Below are 17,224 nucleotides of genomic sequence, written 5' to 3'. Positions count from 1 at the left end.
GCTAAATTTCTTGGCTCTAAGTTCGATAGATTTTTCTGAACATAAAATACACTGGCAAACACTTCCTTTTATAAATATAGATAAACAAAATAAAATAAATAATAAAAGTCAAAAGGCAGATTCTTATAGTTCTGAGATTATTAAATATCTTTGATAGGCAAGAAAAACTGCACAGGAAAGAAATAAGTAGAAATGATAGGAAAGAAATAAGTTTGAAAATGTTCTTAGCGATATCTTTTCAAACTCGGAACAATTCTGTCTAAATTTTGAAAAGAAAGAGTTCAAGAATGATCGCCAAGTGTACTAACTTTCCAATAACTAATTTTCTTCTTATCACTTTTCCATTCAAAATAAGCGTATTTTCCAATATCGTCACCTTGTGGTTATTCACTTCCGTTTTCTACTTTTTTATTCCACATGAAAGAGAATTCTAGTTACTGTTCGTTTTGCACACACAATTAAATATATTACACACAATTGTAATATATTTTATTTATTAACTTGATATTTTGCTATCTAATCATGCATTTCTGACGAAGAAATTTTTTTAGTCTTTCTCTTCATCACAGCTTTCGAACCAGCTGTGAGTTTATTTACTTTTCTGTCTAGTCTCACGTTTATTATTCTGCATGAATCTGTTTATTATTCCATCCATCTCTTATCATATGAGATCATTTTTAAATGGAATGGAAAGTAGAAGTTTGTTGTTAATTTCAATCAATCTATTTCTACCACACTCTTCTACTTTTTTTTTTGAGAGACTTCTTTTATAGAAATAATAATTCTCTTAGACGAATTTTCCTACGACCAGTAATCTACGCCAGACCATTTTTGGATGCAAAAAAAAAAAAAAAAAAAAAATCTGTTTCTCAGTTTTTATATGAAATGTTACGTAACGTCGGACGCTTAATATAAAAAATATTTTTGTATTTCGATAAGTTTTGAAAGAATTATGAGCAATTAAAATTTTTTAACAAAAATGCCACTCCAATTTTTTTGGCAGTAGCGCTTTTATTGGAAGGATGGCTTATTATTAAAAAAATATTTTTAATAATATAACGATATTTAAATTTCGTTATATTATTTTGTATTAATCATTGTATTTGTATTAATCAAATTTTTAAATTTTAAAATAATATTTTATTATTTTTATGGCTTATAGCTAAATAAATGAGATAAGTTTTAAATTACGATCAATCTATTTCTACCATACTCTTTCTACTTCTTTTATTTTTCTTGAGAGTATCTTCCTTAGGCGAATTTCATACGACCAGTAATCTACGCTATATCATTTTGGATGAATTTTTTTATTACTTGTTTTTACATTAAACATTACATAACGTTTGAAACTAAATATAAAAAAAATATTTTTGTATTTCGATAATTTTTGGAAGAATTACGAGCAATTAAAATTTTTAAACAAAGTGCCACGCGCACCTTTTGACAGTTACACTTTTCTTTGGAAGGATGGCTTATTATTAAGAAAATGTTTTTAATAATATGACGATATTCAAATATGAAACTGATGTGTATTAATCATTTTTTAAAAATGTAAAATAATATTTTAGCATTTTCGTGGCTTATAGCTAAATGAATGAGATAAGTTTCAAAATTTTTACAATATTAAAAATTATATTTTCATCGAATTATATTGCAGAGATTTATACGCTATGTTTTAAAGGCATGCAAAAGCTTTTTAAATACATAAAAAAGTACTTTATTTACTACATTTAGAATTTTTTAAAAGGCTATTTTCCCCAAATAAGAAAAATGAAGATTTTTTAAAAAAAACTTTTAAATGCTACAGGTGTTGCAATTTTTCCTCAAATTCCCTGATATTTTTCGTATGTAAATAAAAATTGTTATGCGATTTCGGCCTACATATAGAAGTTACTTTGAATTTAAGATTTATATATTTCCTTTCATATAAAATTATTGGCACATATTTTCACAAAATCAATCTCAACATTTCCTCAGCTTTTCATATTTGCTTTATAATATATTTTCATTTTGAAAACAACACAAGGTTTAATGTCAATATTTGCTTATTTGCTTGAAAATGGTTAGAGTGCATAACAGAAAAATATTAGGCTGCCTTACGGATAATTTTAGAGCATTGGAACATGTATCATAAAGGCTATTAATTGTTATTAAGTATTAAAATCATACCCGTAATCCAGAAATAAACTGTCGTATTTTATGAAATTTACCTGATGAAATTGCTGCAATAAGAATGTTTTATTCGAAATTTATCAAAAATGAAATTCTATTTCAGTTATGTTACTATCTTAAATTTTCGTTTTTGTTATAAGAAAATAGATATAGAGACGATTTAAAATAAAAAATTATCCATTAAAATTTTACGATTTTTTTCGAAATATAGAGTCAAGCTAAAAAAATTACTAAAATATATTTAGTAAAAAATTAAACTTAAATTAAAAATTTTAAATTTAAATCTTGATAATTTTTTTCTGTAAATCTTTAAATTTTGTTTATTCTTAATTATATTTATATTTTCCTTTATGATATCATATTTCAGTAGCTATCTTATGACAAATTTTGAAAACTATGTCTCATTTTAATTACTTTTTCATATAGCTTCGATTATTTTTGGAGTATCATATAAAACATAGAAAACAGATTTTTATTTATAAATTTATTAACAACTAATCTATGAGAATTTTTATTTTTTTCCCTTTGTGTTATAAGATTATGGAAAAATACAATTTACAACTAATTTCTCAATTATCTATTGAATTCTGTTAAGATGACCAAATTGGAAAACGTGAAATTAATTTATATTTCAATTTAAAAATGGAATTTTTTTGTAATCATGTAACTCTTTATATATGTTTCTAGAAATGTCACTAAGTGCTCTTATGGAACCTCATTTTTAAATTCTTATGGCGCATTTTACGCATAGTCATTATATTTAAGCTATTTTCATGACAGGCATTTTTAACACCTTCTTTGTCAAAGATAGGCATGCTAACTTAAGATCCTAAAATTTATTTTTTTTGCTCAATTTTCTATAATTTAGAAGGTTAACTATTCCTTTCCTTGTCCTCGTCTCATTATTTTCACACATTCTTTTGCGTTTCTAAAACAAATAAGGGCGATTTTTTCCTGTAATATATTCAATTTTTATAATAATATGTAGAGTGACGAGACTCTTTATTATTTCATTATGAGGAAGATGAAAATAGCAGACGAATTTCAGGTACAGTTATTTAATTATTTTCTAAGTTCCACATTTCACAGGACAAAACAAACACGAACGCGAAAATACACGACACTCATTAGAATACAATCTAATAATGACCCCAAAAGGATCATGAGAAATATACCAAATAATAAGGCAACGCTATCTGTTGGATCAAAAGAGAAAATATTAGAGTTAATGTAACCGCTATAAATATATCTTTCATTAATTCTGAAACATATTGTTTTTGAAATTTTATTATTTGATAGCCAATTTCTATAAAATAGATTTAGAAAGTCAATTTAACATAAGAAATTTTATTTACACATTTTTCCACAAAGGCATTATGTATCAGTTGGCCAGAATGTTTTCAATTATCTGCTAAAGCACAGACAAAATGAAAATAGATTAAAACAAAATACAGATATCTAAAGTTTTTATTTTATATAACACAAAACAGAAAAAAAAATCCTGTTTTAATTATATGATACTTAAAAGTTTTTGGGAAAAAACCATTTTTAAATTTCATAATAAGTTTTTGTAAATTCATTAAAACTGGATTTTTTTATTTAGTTGAATTCTTTTGGAATTTAGATAAATTACAAATTGAAAAAACCCTGGATAAAATTAAACAAAGCCTTATCACTTTTCAAAAAAGAACTCTTTTACTTTTAATGGGATTCAAATATGAGGAAAATCATCTAAAAAGAATTTTTTTTTTCATTTTGCCAATTTGAGTTTGAATTAAAAAAATAACAGTGCTATTCTTTTCTCCTCTTTTGATGATGGAATTGATTTTTTTTCTATAACGGAAGTGTATTTTTGCAAAGTATAAATTTTTCTGGATTCCAATAAAATTGTGTTCATTAGAAATTTTGCAGAATTTCTATAAACAGAAAGGAAAAAATAAAACGGTCCACCAAGCCATTAATCCCATAATGAAGAAGGGTTAAGCATTCACTCCAGTTTAAAATATTTTGCGTGCTTTTACGTGTAAACGTGTAAATAATAGCGATTCATTTACAAAGTATGAAAGCACTTGAAAGTAAAGTAAGAAAACTCAGCTAAAAAGGTATTGCCAAGTAAGAAAATAGAAACTTCTTTCCATATTAGAAGTTGGAAAAAAAGCTCAAACGCAACTATAAATAATTGATTCAGTTTCTTGTGTTCAAATATCTAGTATAAAAAAAGGAACATATTCAACTGTCTGTTAGCTGCCTGTTAATTTATAAAACTATCGATTGATTTGTTAAATTTAAGCCCTGATGCAAAGTTACAAAAGGCTATTTAAGTCAAAGTTAAATGATGAAGACAGAATTTGAACTAATATCTTATTTTTAAATATGCACACCAATTTTGTAGGTCTGATTTGCGATGTCATACAGTTGTGTGGTATGTCCGTATATATGGCGAATTCTTTACTAAATAATGTTTTCATGCCAGCTCTTTCGCTGGTTACACACACAGTGTTTTTTTCCACCGTTGAAAATTTACCGTCACCTCCGAAACTACAGTAATACATTGAAGTAAATTAAAGCTTACACATTAGACGGAAAAATACACGCGCGGTCAATTTACTTTTGGCGGACGCTGTGCAGAAGTCGACCGCCACTGGCGCCAATGGTAATTTTACTATCGTCGCCGTTGAAGTACAGACGTACATAATCAAATGCAAATTTACACACACAAAGTTTTTTTTGACGTCTAGAGCTGTTTTTCCACAGTGAAGTTTTACCTTCTTGCTTGAAACACAATTTTTTTTAGCATCAATACATTTTTTTTTTATCTTTTATGAACATGAGTGAACTAAGTATCGATAATGAAATTTTAATTTCTTTAATTCAAGAAAGGTTTGTTTTATGGGATAAAATTCTCAATATATTTTAAGACAGAAACGCAACACTTAGCTTGAAATTTGTAGTGACTTTGATCGATTGGAAGAAAAATTGAGAAACGATTTATGATAAATCTATATTCATTTATACTTACGAGAAAAAAGATGAAGTCGTAAAAAATTTTATTTTGCGTGTTTTGAAATGACAGTAAAATTTACACATTTAACAATCTCTAGTTTCAGAGAACTTTTGTTTATTCTGCTCTAAAGTTTCTGGATTTAATTATTAATTCTTTTTGTTTCTGAGATGGCCATCATTAACAAACTGTTTTTCGTAAAAATATAAACATTATTGAAAAACTAGTAACAATATTACGTTTTTCAGAAAAGCTTTATTGTGCTTTTTTCTACTTCTAATAAAACAAAAATATTTTACAATAAAAATAATGCGAAGAAAGACTTTTTTTTTGGAATACTTGTTTTAAATAAGAAGCCGGCTTATTTTACAGTTATCCATCTTTAATATCATGGCTATCAAAATATTTTCATATTCTAGCCGTATGCCAGGAAACCATATCTTTATTTGGAACAAATTATCTACATAGAATGTTTCTCGCATTGTTTGCTTCGAGGCATCCTCTTGGAATATTCTAGCTTTGAATATCTCCCTACTCCTATAATTGGCATTGTGTCCTCAATCATATTCACATCTTTATCCCTAACATAAATATGAAGAATAATACAGGTTTTAACAATATCATTAGCAAATTTTGATTGAACATTAAAAGATTGATGGAATATTCTCCATTTATTATTGAGAATACCAAAAGCTTATTATATGTACCTTCATGCTCGACAAACTGACAGTTGAAGATGATTCTCTTTTCTATTGTCAAATGTGTTCCAGCGTACGGCCTTAGCAAATTTTTATGCAGCCCAAATATTGCATTACCAATAAAAAAGTATGGAACTTTTAGACTTCCTGTATCTGATAAGCATTTCACATTAGGTAGATTTTTTAAAAATTACTTTTTATTGATATCCATAGTTCAGTTTACTGCACTATCGACGAGTCACAGTCTTTTCCATAGCTGCCAATATGCACAAAAACAAAATGGTATATCTACTGTCGGCAATGCTCATCAGCCCAATTGAATGGTAATATTAATTTTATAATTAATACATTAAAAATCTGTATATGTTAAGCAGTGAAATGCGGGCAGTTTGAACAATTGCAAACATAATGTCGGCTGTTCACCTAGTAACAAATGAATATAGGTGAATATAGTGTGTCCAATGCGTAAACGAGTTAAAATAATACCTGTTTTTCTGTTCACTAATGTGGGCCCATGGGGTTTGATAACATGAAGTTTGTTGTTTGTCTCAAGGTATTACTCAAGGTTTGTTGTTTGTCTCAAGGTGTCTCTGTCATTTAGAATAAAGAAGCCTTTTAATATGCTTCTTTATGTCGCTCACAGAAATAGTAGTAGCGATTGAAGTATTCGCCAATTTGGAAGCCTAAAATTGGTATAACTACGGTATTGGTATAAAAGAATAAAAGGGTATAACTACGAGAAATTAGTTTATCAAAAACATCTATTACTTTATTAGAAGAGGAAACAGAGCTGTTTCATTATACTGATGTGTAAATAATGAAAATTACATTAGAAGTAAGGGATCGAACTAATTTGGTAAGATCTCTTTCTTTGAAAGTTTGTCGATGAAAACTCTCAAGAGGCTTGAGGCGTGATCAAGTGGAAATTGGAAGTCATTGCTCTCACAGTAAACAAAATCCGTCGGAGTAAAGGAATAATAGATGTTGAATTGAATTGACGTCAATTATTTAAATTGTCTGGAAAAATCAATTTAAATGTCGAAAATTTAGTTTTGATGCATATTGAATTCTGTTAAGTGTCTTTAAAGAAAACCCTTTCCAAATCGTTTCTACTGACAGAGAAACGATTTCTTCCGAAATGGTTATAGGAAGCTTTATTACTTAAAACGGATTCCCGATTGGGAAAGTATGTTTGTAGATTCAAAATGTGGCATTATTGACTGAATCGAATAATGGCTAATTTTGTTTAGTTACATTACTTTACTTTCAAATGCACATTAATGTTATTTTGAATGAAATCATGATCAAAATACGATGATAACATTTCATTCGGACTTATTCGCCAAACATCAGGCATAGTATGTGTGTTTAGATCGACGGATTAATTGTGCATCAGATGCAAGTATTCAGTAGACTTGAATATACGATTCTGATTTTGAATCTCTTACTCTCTGGTTCTGAATCCAATACTTGACTAACGCCGGCTTCCATAGCTCTAATAAAAATTTGGATAGATAGTTGAGTGTTCTGAAAGCATATTCTCAAAACATGATATTATGAATTTTTTTTTATTCCATCATCAAGATGTCATTCAATATACCAGAGTATACACTTTCAAAGGATGGATATAATTAAAATATCTATATTATCGGTTCTGGAGATATATGCATCAATATAGGAAATGATTAGACCTTTTCTTGATGTCAATTCGTACAATTTTGTATAAAGTCAGCTAAATATATCAGATCTTAAGGTAGTTTCTTAATCAAGTAGCAAAATGCTTGCCTTAGTGACATGCGATGGTTGGTCTTGTTGTTGTTTCTGATGGCACTTGTCAAAGACAAGCCCGGTTTTACTAAGTTAGCGAATTAAAGTCGAAAGTTTTAAGTCTCTTGTTTTTCAGTAGCGCCAAATAGGGCCAAGAGTACGATTTAACTACTAACGTGTCACAACCCTTTTTACGGGTCGGACTTCATTCATGCAATTCATTCATTCAACCGCAGATCGTAATTTAGAACCTGAACCAGAGAATGATCATCTCTGATCCAGTACCCCCAGTGGTATTACTCTCGACATGGAGGACTTTGTAACCACGACAGATTTATACGTGCACTAGCCACCACCACGCATGGAGAGTCTTTGGCTGGCGGGTTCGAACTCACCGGTTGGTCTTTATATATGGCATGCAAATTCGATTCGAGACGCCTCAAGTTAGTTTAATGAAAACTGGAGTATATTTGATGCAATGCATAAAATATAACAACCTTAGATTTTGAAATCTGAAAGCTCCAATTCCATTTCATTTCTATTATGACCATACAACCACTTTCTTATTGAAATTAAAGAAAAGTTTATAAATAAAGCGAGAAAATCGCAAAGATTACTAGTAATGTTAGTTTTTGTTTTTGCTAAAGACGGAAAAACGAACAAAAAAAAAATATTGTCTACCCTAAAACACTTGAATAATTAAGTAAAAAAAATGGAATAAATATTATTTATACTTCCCTGTTATATATCATTAAATTTCAATGAATGTATTCATTGCCGATAAGAAAATGAATATCGTTCTTTCTATCATTCCTAATTAAAGATAATAGATATTTCCAAAATTATTACTTCTATGGCAGCAATGCACCAGGTATAAGTTAGTATTATATAATATTAATGCTTAGAATGTCATGTTTAAAAGACAAGTGAAATACCGCCTTTAAAACAATAAAAACTTACCCGATGTGTCTCGAAGCAGTAGAAGAGTTTTCGTGCCCTCAGCGCAAACAGTGCGATACAAAGACTGTACTGTAACATCGGGGAGACAGGTATTGTAAAGAGCTATGACAGCATGCAACAAATCTGTTGGAGAAGCAACCTGAAATAAAAAAAAAATGTTATTATTTTTTATGCAAAAGTCTTTCAAACAATTAAAAAAGAACATCTTTCATCACTGGTTAATATATATATATATATATATATATATATATATATATATATATATATATATATATTGCTGAAATTCTTATTTAATGACAATCCCTGAAACTGAAAAATTGGTAAAAAATTGTATTGAATTGGTTCGATTACATTTTTTTGTGGATATTATTTGGAGATTCAATAGCAGAATAGGAAATAACTTTCTTTTTTTACTTAGAATTAAAACACGAATAAGACTTATAATATTAGATGAAGCATTCATATATTTTTAAAGGTATTCAAGTGTCATCTTACATGAAGTTCATATTCTTCTACACATAATCTAAATCATAAGAGACAAAAAAATATCTATAGAAACTTTGAATACATATAAAATAGCGTCAATTGATCTCTACAATTTTTTTTCTATATTATTCAATAATTTTACTTATATACTATTAAACGCATGCCATTGGCGGGCAGTAGTTATGAAAAAACCCAATCGGATTGCAATCTTTGGCGACTAACTGCTGGATGCGACTATGTTTCTTCCAGGATGGATTTTTAGAAATAATCTAAGCAAACAACGAAATCATAATTAAAGAACAAAAGGAAATGAGACTTTTTAAAGAATATGTCAAAAAAATCTGCTCTCCAAACTCTTGTATCAATTCCAGAGTTCTTTTTTTTCATATTCTCATCTTGTTTTCAGAAAACAATCCACTCGCACTTAAGACTAATGAGGTGAAAAAACTGGATTTTAACTTGCTGTGCAAGATATTTATTATTCACGGCAATCATAAATAATTATTCTACCCAATTACGAAGACATTTAGTAAATCCGAATCCTCATCAGTAAATAATTATACAAATTATGTGAAGGATGCAAAATAAAACTTCACCTCGAGTGTCTCGTGAGCAAATCTCCTAGATGTGGTACATTCCATAACCGGTGATGGGATATGTAATCAACCAATATTATTTTACCATCAGCAGAATTAAGAACCTGATAAGGTTTACAACATATTTGATCTACTAGATGCACATCCCCCCTCCCTGTTGGCAACATTTTGTATGATATTCTCTTACAAACATAACGGACGCTTCTCAACGAATACATATCTTTCGAAAATCCGGAATCTCATTTGAACTAATTAATTTTTACTTACTACCGTCACTAGGAAAGAATATTTCAGTATTTATTTATTTTGGTTTCTTATTTTTCTTATTAATTGTGATTTATAGAGTAGGAAAAAAATCGCCTATCTCACTTCCATACTGTATACGTCTTTTCCATTTATAGTTAATGAAACATAATAAAAAGGCGACGGAAATCTTGTATTTGCAGATGAACATTAGGTTTATTTTTGTAATTGAACTTTCAAAATTTTTATATAAAATAAAAAGGCACAATGTAATGATTAAAAAAAGTTATACCTAAGTGAGCACAGACTATATCTAAGAGTTTGTACAAAGGAAACGGAACATCGTTCTCTTGCATGATATTCTATTAACTTAATATATTGCACTATATTTCTACGATTTTATCGATATTCTGAATGTCGAGCACGGTGTTTTTATATCAGTATAATTGATTATTTTGTGCTATTTGGGCACATTCGCAAACTTTTAGTATAACAAGAAATCAAGCATTACGTAATTGACAGTAATGGAATATCTACTGCCATTTATATGTTATTTGAAGAATTAAACAAATATATCGATATTTTAAAGATAATCTAGGGATAAAATAAATGAACAAATAGGTTTAAAACACGTTATTGTAAATTGCATAATGTATATATGCAAATATATTTTAGCAGAAGCGTGGCCGAATCGAAAAGACTTTTGAAATTTTAAACTTCGATTTATTCTATCCGGGAAGTATATCATGTACAAGAAGTGATGATAAAACTGACGTCCATTTATATGGCGATATAAGTGCAGAGGAGTAAAAGAGACCGACATTTTTCCTTCAGTGCTTTTTATTATGAGATTCTGATAGGGATTTCTTTGAAAGACGTCGATTTAGGTAAAGAAATTTAGGTATCTATAAAAGAATGTTTCAAACATTAAGGATTTTTGTCACTCGGAGTGTGTGAACCTGCTGAATAAGCAATTTTATAGAGAGCATGAATTAAATTAATTAAAAAAAAGTGGGACCTGGATCAGGAAATAAGAGAACATTTTAGAATGTAGTTAATGGGTTAAATTAAGATAAAAATTATGAAATTAATTGAGCTTTAAATTAAATTAAAAATTATTATATAACATTATTTTGGTTGAAGCAGAGTGCAGGTTTGAAGACATAGACGAGATGTTGTATTTTTAATTCTCTTTAATATCCATCTCGGGAAAGCAATTTATTTACAAGCAGACGCTGTGTGGCACAAAATTTGTCGTATTTTGAAATTAGAAATCGAAATTTGAATTTGTCGTATTTTGAAATTAGAAATCGAAATTCTTTAATTTCTTATCTTTGGGGAATGATTCAATAAAAGTATCCTTTCAATACTCATAAAATATTTCATTTCCTTTAATGTATTAATGCTAAAATCTGATTCTTCTAACATAAGAATTTAATTTTCGGCTTTGCCTTTGTAATAAACTCTGTCAAAAGACGCCAGACTTACATTCTCCAGACTGTAAATTAATTGTCTCGTGCTTCCAAGGAATGCTTCGAAAGTTTTGCATTTTATCTGAGAGTGTGGAAGCTTTAAAAGCTTTGAAAAGTACTAAATTACAAAGGGAACCGTATATACACTCGGATATTGGCTTTCGAAACTAATTAATAGAAAGTTTCTGTTCCTCTAGGGTATATTCAAAGCTTGTGCAATGAAGAATAACTAATCTTCATCTCTTTTAAGCTTTAATGTTAAGGTTTAATGGCCACACCATTGTACTTTTTACAGAATCAATACTATTCTTTCGATGTTTTTGAATAAAATGAACGAAAATTATAAAACTGTGAGTAATAATGATTCAATGTAACAAAAAGGAATTTATAATTTTTATTTTTTAGGATATTTTTTTTAATTCCGTTTTTTATGACTTTTTACAATTATTTCTGAATTCTTTCAAATTGAAAGATATTAAACTTAAAAAGAATTTAGAGTGAGAAAATATGAAAACTTTAATTACGGGCATTAAGTACATTCTTTCACAGCAATTGGATTAATGTCTCAGTTTGAACTTAGATAAGAGTCATTTTAGGTCTGACTTTGTAATTATAGACCATGCTCAGATAATGAGGATGAGACTTGAGTCGAGATTTATTCACGAAACAAAACAGAGAATATTTAATCCCGACAGATAAAATGACTACTAGAGTTGTGTATATGATGCAATTTTTATTGAACCGGGTTTAGAATCTCCAGTCCTTCTTTTCTTCTACTTTTGGATTCTGCAGCACAGACACAGAAATTACATATACATGTACATGATTTTAATTTTAACCATATTCTTACAAAAATCAAATGAGCAGCATGCATGAAGGATTCATAATAACGTCGTGTATGCATATCAGGCAAGAATATTGCATTTTGGAGATTATGCATTCAAATATTTTTAAAAAAAATTAATAAAAGATGCATTTTATAAAAATGAATACATTTTTGCATCCAACAGTTTGTAAGTAGTTCATATAATTTAAATCAGTAAAATTTTTTTTACAAATATGAATAGGCTTAATTTAGTATTGTTAGATCAGTTTTCCATATTTTGAAGCTATATACTATTTTAAGCCCGACTTTGTAGTTTAAACGCATATACATGCTTTATTAGAGGATTTGATTGCAAACGTCTCCAGTTATCATCTAAGCAAAATGCGAATTCTTATAATCAGCAATTTCAATAATTTAATGAGTTCAATTAATTTTAATAAGAATATCTGTTTTATCCAATTAATTAAATATTTTAAGTGATGTTGGCAGACATAATGTTAAATGATGAACAATAGATGCATATTTTCTATAAATTTAGGTTCCAGTTTCACCAAAAAATAATATTCGCAATAAATTTCATACCGAAAAAAAATAATTCCAATGGAAAATAATTACGGAAATTGGATAACAATAATTTTATTAGAAGACCTATCAAAGAAATAATTACTTTTTCTAGATGTAAAAGTAAAGATTTCATATAGATAACAACACAGATGATAACACTAAATGAGATAGGGATGGCTTCTTAGTACACTCTCGAGATTTGAGTTGCATCGAGCCCATAATAGGACATTATGGGGGACATTGCTTCATTTTTCTTTTCATCTGATAATACCAGCTTGATTATATGAGCTCTACATGATAAGGAAATGAATTTGTCCAAGGGATGTCTGTAAGCTGATTCTGCAGCTGTAAGCATTCAGGGGAAAAAGTCTAGCGCTTAATTATTTTTTCTGCGGGTTTCTCCTAAATAATAGATGAAGACCGAAGGATTGCAATATCTTTGATGGTTTTTGGTTGCGAACGTTATTTGTTCCATAATCAGAGACCTCAAGAACATTCTTTAACAAAAGGTATTTCAGACAGAGTATTAATATTTACATAATTACTTAAATTTATAATATAATTATTCGTCGTCATTTTCTCAGATTGCAGCGGCCTGGTGTCAAATTCCAGATATGATTTGAAAAGCATTTTCATCAAGAAATCTCACTATACCCGCGTACAAAACACCTTAAATATTTTAAGAAAAACATTTCTTAGTAGAGCGTGGCGTGGAAGTTTGAATGAAGACTTTCCGTTTCAGGTGTCATATCACTGTCTGATTATGGACCAAAATGACGAGTTCCAGCAAAGGATAGTTCCTATATTATATATATATTTACATAGCATAATTTTTGCAATTACGTCGCTAAAAAAAGAGACTTTTTGAATGAACTTCAATTCTTTTTACCATGGGAGACATAATTTTTACATAGGAACAAAGGCTCGATTCGTACAGCCGCGCCAGAAGACCAGAGAGAAAATGACAGAATTTTTCCCTTTAGTGGGTTTATTTGGAGATTCTGATAGGGGTTTCTTTGAAACGTGTCGACTTAGATAAGAGAATATTACGTATCTTTAAAAGAATGCGGTTGGAATTAGGGATTTTTATATCATCACTTTTGGCTTGGGGCTCAGCAAATTTTTAGAACGTGTGTTAAATATAATTAAATAAAAAAAAGAGGGATCTGGGTCAAGAAATAAGAGAAAATTTCAGAATGAAGTAGCATGGCTTAAGGTAGGTAGGTAGGTAGGTATTTTGAGATTTAGTGGCGCAAGAGTCAAATATGGCTATACTGCGCCAAACAAATGGTAAAAATGTAACTAGTACAATTCAGTCATACAATTTAAAATTAAAAATATGATTATATGCAAGACAAATAATGAATAGTAACAGTGCTCTTAAAAATGCAAATTACATCCCAGAAAGGAAATTTTCCAAAAATGTCAAAAGGTTAAAATATCAATGAAATTTAAAAAGGTAAAAGTGCAACTGTCATGATAAAAAGACAGGTACAATAAACAAGTACGGAAACAAGTGAAAAAATCATTGTAACCTTTTTATTCGATGTCTCTTCAAGTATTTCTTGTGAATAGGTGTATTTGAAGGTTGACTGTAAAATTTTTTTGGGTCAACCCATTGAACCATACTTTTTTGAAGACTTTGTCTAATAACAGTTTTGTCCACTGTGGTGGAATCGGTAGGAGGTTCCGGAGCAGGTGGTGTTTCATCAATTGTTTCATGAGGATTATATACTATTGCATTATCCGATTCTATTTCGCTATCAGTGTTTTGGTTGGGTTTATCTGTGGACATAATTTCAAGCATAGAGTTGGCTTCACCCATTTTATCATCTATTTTGGATTTAATGGTCGAAGAGCTAAAATTAGCGACTGGCATAGATTGGGAGACTTCTCGAGGTGAAGTCTTCCAGAATTTAGAACTGGATACATTTTCAGAATTTTGCTTGTGGTTTTTATATTTTTTCTTATATGTAACGGTTTTAAATTCATGAAGGTCCTGTGGCATTTCACTGGATGGGATATTAGAAGTTTTACATTCATGACCAGTTGGCTGAGAAACAATTTTACTATTTAGAGCAACTGGCAATGACGTTACAACAGTGGATTCGGGAGTATTATCCGTAAGTATGTTGTTTCCATTGTTTTGAGTCAGATCAGTTGCAGATTGTTTTTTGATCACAGAAGAGTAGCTAGAACCAGAAACAGGAGTTTGAGATTTAACAATTTTACAAGCTTCAGAATAAGAAATTTGTTTTTTAATTTTTGTACTAATTATTTCCTTTTCTAACTGCCATGCTGGACAGTTTCGAGAAAATGAACTGTGTGCACCTTTGCAATTAAAGCATTTTTCTATAGATGTGCATTCCGTGCTATCGTGACCTGCTTCCGCACAGCGGGCGCAAGTTAGAGTCCCGCGGCAAGAAGTTCTTGAATGTCCGAACCGTTGGCACTTATAACAACGAAATGGGTTCGGAATATATGGTCGAACCAACAGGCGCATGTACCCTGCCTTAATGTACTCGGGTAATTTGGAAAAATTAAATGTAAGAATCAGATGCTTGGTATTTAGGAGCTGGCCATCCCTCCGTATAGTGATACGCCGTACATGGCTAACCCCTTGTCCTTGCAACTCTTTAATTATTTCTTCTATGGGTACATTGAACAGCTCCCCTCAAGTATTAACACCTCTGGAGGAGTTCAATGAAGAATGTGGAGAAACAATGACTGGTATATTTTCCAATGAATTTAATTTCATAATTTGTACAGATTGTTTACGGGATTGTACTTCTATCAGCAAATCGCCAAATCGAAGTTTTTTAATACTTTTAACTTCACCAATATTGCCAGTTATACCTCTTTCAACAAGAAAGGGAGAGACAGAATGAAATGTATCATTAGTAGCAGAGGATCTTTTGATAATGAAAAATGTTGGAAAATTAGGTACTGTTTGAAAGGTAGAAACATTTTGTTGCCCACTGAAGGGAGCAGATTTCCGTTTGCCCATACGATACTGAGGAAATTTCAGGCCCGACGGCACCGCCCACCACGGAGCCCAACAAGGGAAGGCAGCCACCGGCTCTGGCCCTTCCCAGCCTCGGCGCTAGCCGGAACCTATACGCTCGGAGTTACCCCCGGGGACAGTGACCACCCTTAACGCCAAGCCCACGGAGTAACCCCTTCGCTTGATCCCTAGCAGACTAGCCACTCAGGTGACTATCTACCAGCCGATTGATGCACAGGGGACCACAGTACACCACCCGTCTTTCTAATGGGTCGCCACGCACGGCAAACACGTGGGGTCTTGGCTGTCCATGAGAAACAAGAAGCAAGCAGTGTGGCGACAGCTTCTCATGGAGAGCTCCCTCGCTTGCCGTCGAGGGAAGGAAAGACACAGCAAAAAGCAGAAGGCGTAGAGGAGAGGGAACTGGAATTGAGTAAAGATCCCTGGGAACCTCGGGATTGGGACACCCGTACTCACCTATAGTAGGTGAGCCCCTGAGGAAAGCATGGCTTAAGATAAAAAAATTAGAAAATTAATTATGATGTAAATTAAATTAAAAGATATCATTACATATGTATAGTTTTCTAGTACAAAATCATGTTTTCTGGTTGAGCATGCATAATTTGGTGTCCTCTATGCAGCATTCTCATTCAACATTTCTCTCTTCTACAATAATCTATTGTTTTCTCTGTCACTTTTTCAATGAAACTGAGTAATTTTGTTGCATGATGTTTGTAACAAATGAAAAGCAAAGTAATGAAATCGATAGGTGAAAGTGAAACATTTACACTTTCCTGTTACCCCTAAAGGAAAAATTAAGGAATCGATTATTTAGTTCCACTGATTTTAACTCCTCAAACAAGATAGTTAGTTGAAAAATTTCTCTGGAATTTCATACATGCTATATTAATATGAATGCAAAAAACGGACAATTGAAGAAAACTTAAATACTATTAAATACTGTAAAAATGAACAAATTTTAAAATAACCAAGATGGTGGGAAAAATAACTATTTAAATGAGTAGAAACAAGAAAAGGAGTCATTTCACAGAGTAATTAATAATCACTTTCTATCGAATAACACGAATAATTAAATTATATTAGTTTACAGAGGCATTTAAACAAACAAACAAAAAAAAAAAACAACAAAGATAATAAAAAAATCTTTTCTGCAGAGATTAAAGGGAAATTAATCATTTATTCTTACAAAGATTTATAAAAATACGGTCAAATGATGACTTTTACTTGAAATGATCTCTACAAAAGAATTTATTTTAACGAAAGAAAAATATTGAAGTTAATGGACTTCAGACGTAAATTTAATACATAACTTAAGGGACAGGAAAGTGATAAATTCAAATGCCCTCATAGATTCAGTTCATGCGAAATGGCAGCCTCATGACGAATGAAATGCGCATTAGTGCCAAGTTTAGAC

At 30.4% G+C, this 17,224-nt stretch overlaps 1 protein-coding gene across 2 annotated transcripts in view; it reads right to left on the bottom strand.

The window, feature by feature from the left end:
* The window catches only part of LOC129955844 (uncharacterized), a 293,119-nt gene that overhangs the window by 91,497 nt on the left and 184,398 nt on the right, over positions 1 to 17,224 (bottom strand). For both annotated transcript variants that reach the window (XM_056068255.1, XM_056068256.1), the window contains exon 2: positions 8,599 to 8,737. In XM_056068255.1, coding sequence (XP_055924230.1) covers positions 8,599 to 8,737 — 139 coding nt within the window. The remainder of the gene's footprint in view (positions 1 to 8,598; positions 8,738 to 17,224) is intronic.

The sequence above is a fragment of the Argiope bruennichi genome, chromosome 2 (assembly GCF_947563725.1).
Source record: "Argiope bruennichi chromosome 2, qqArgBrue1.1, whole genome shotgun sequence".
Taxonomy (NCBI): Eukaryota; Metazoa; Arthropoda; class Arachnida; order Araneae; family Araneidae; genus Argiope; species Argiope bruennichi.
Note: the sequence above shows the minus strand (reverse complement) of the source record. Positions and strands in the feature narration are given on the sequence as shown.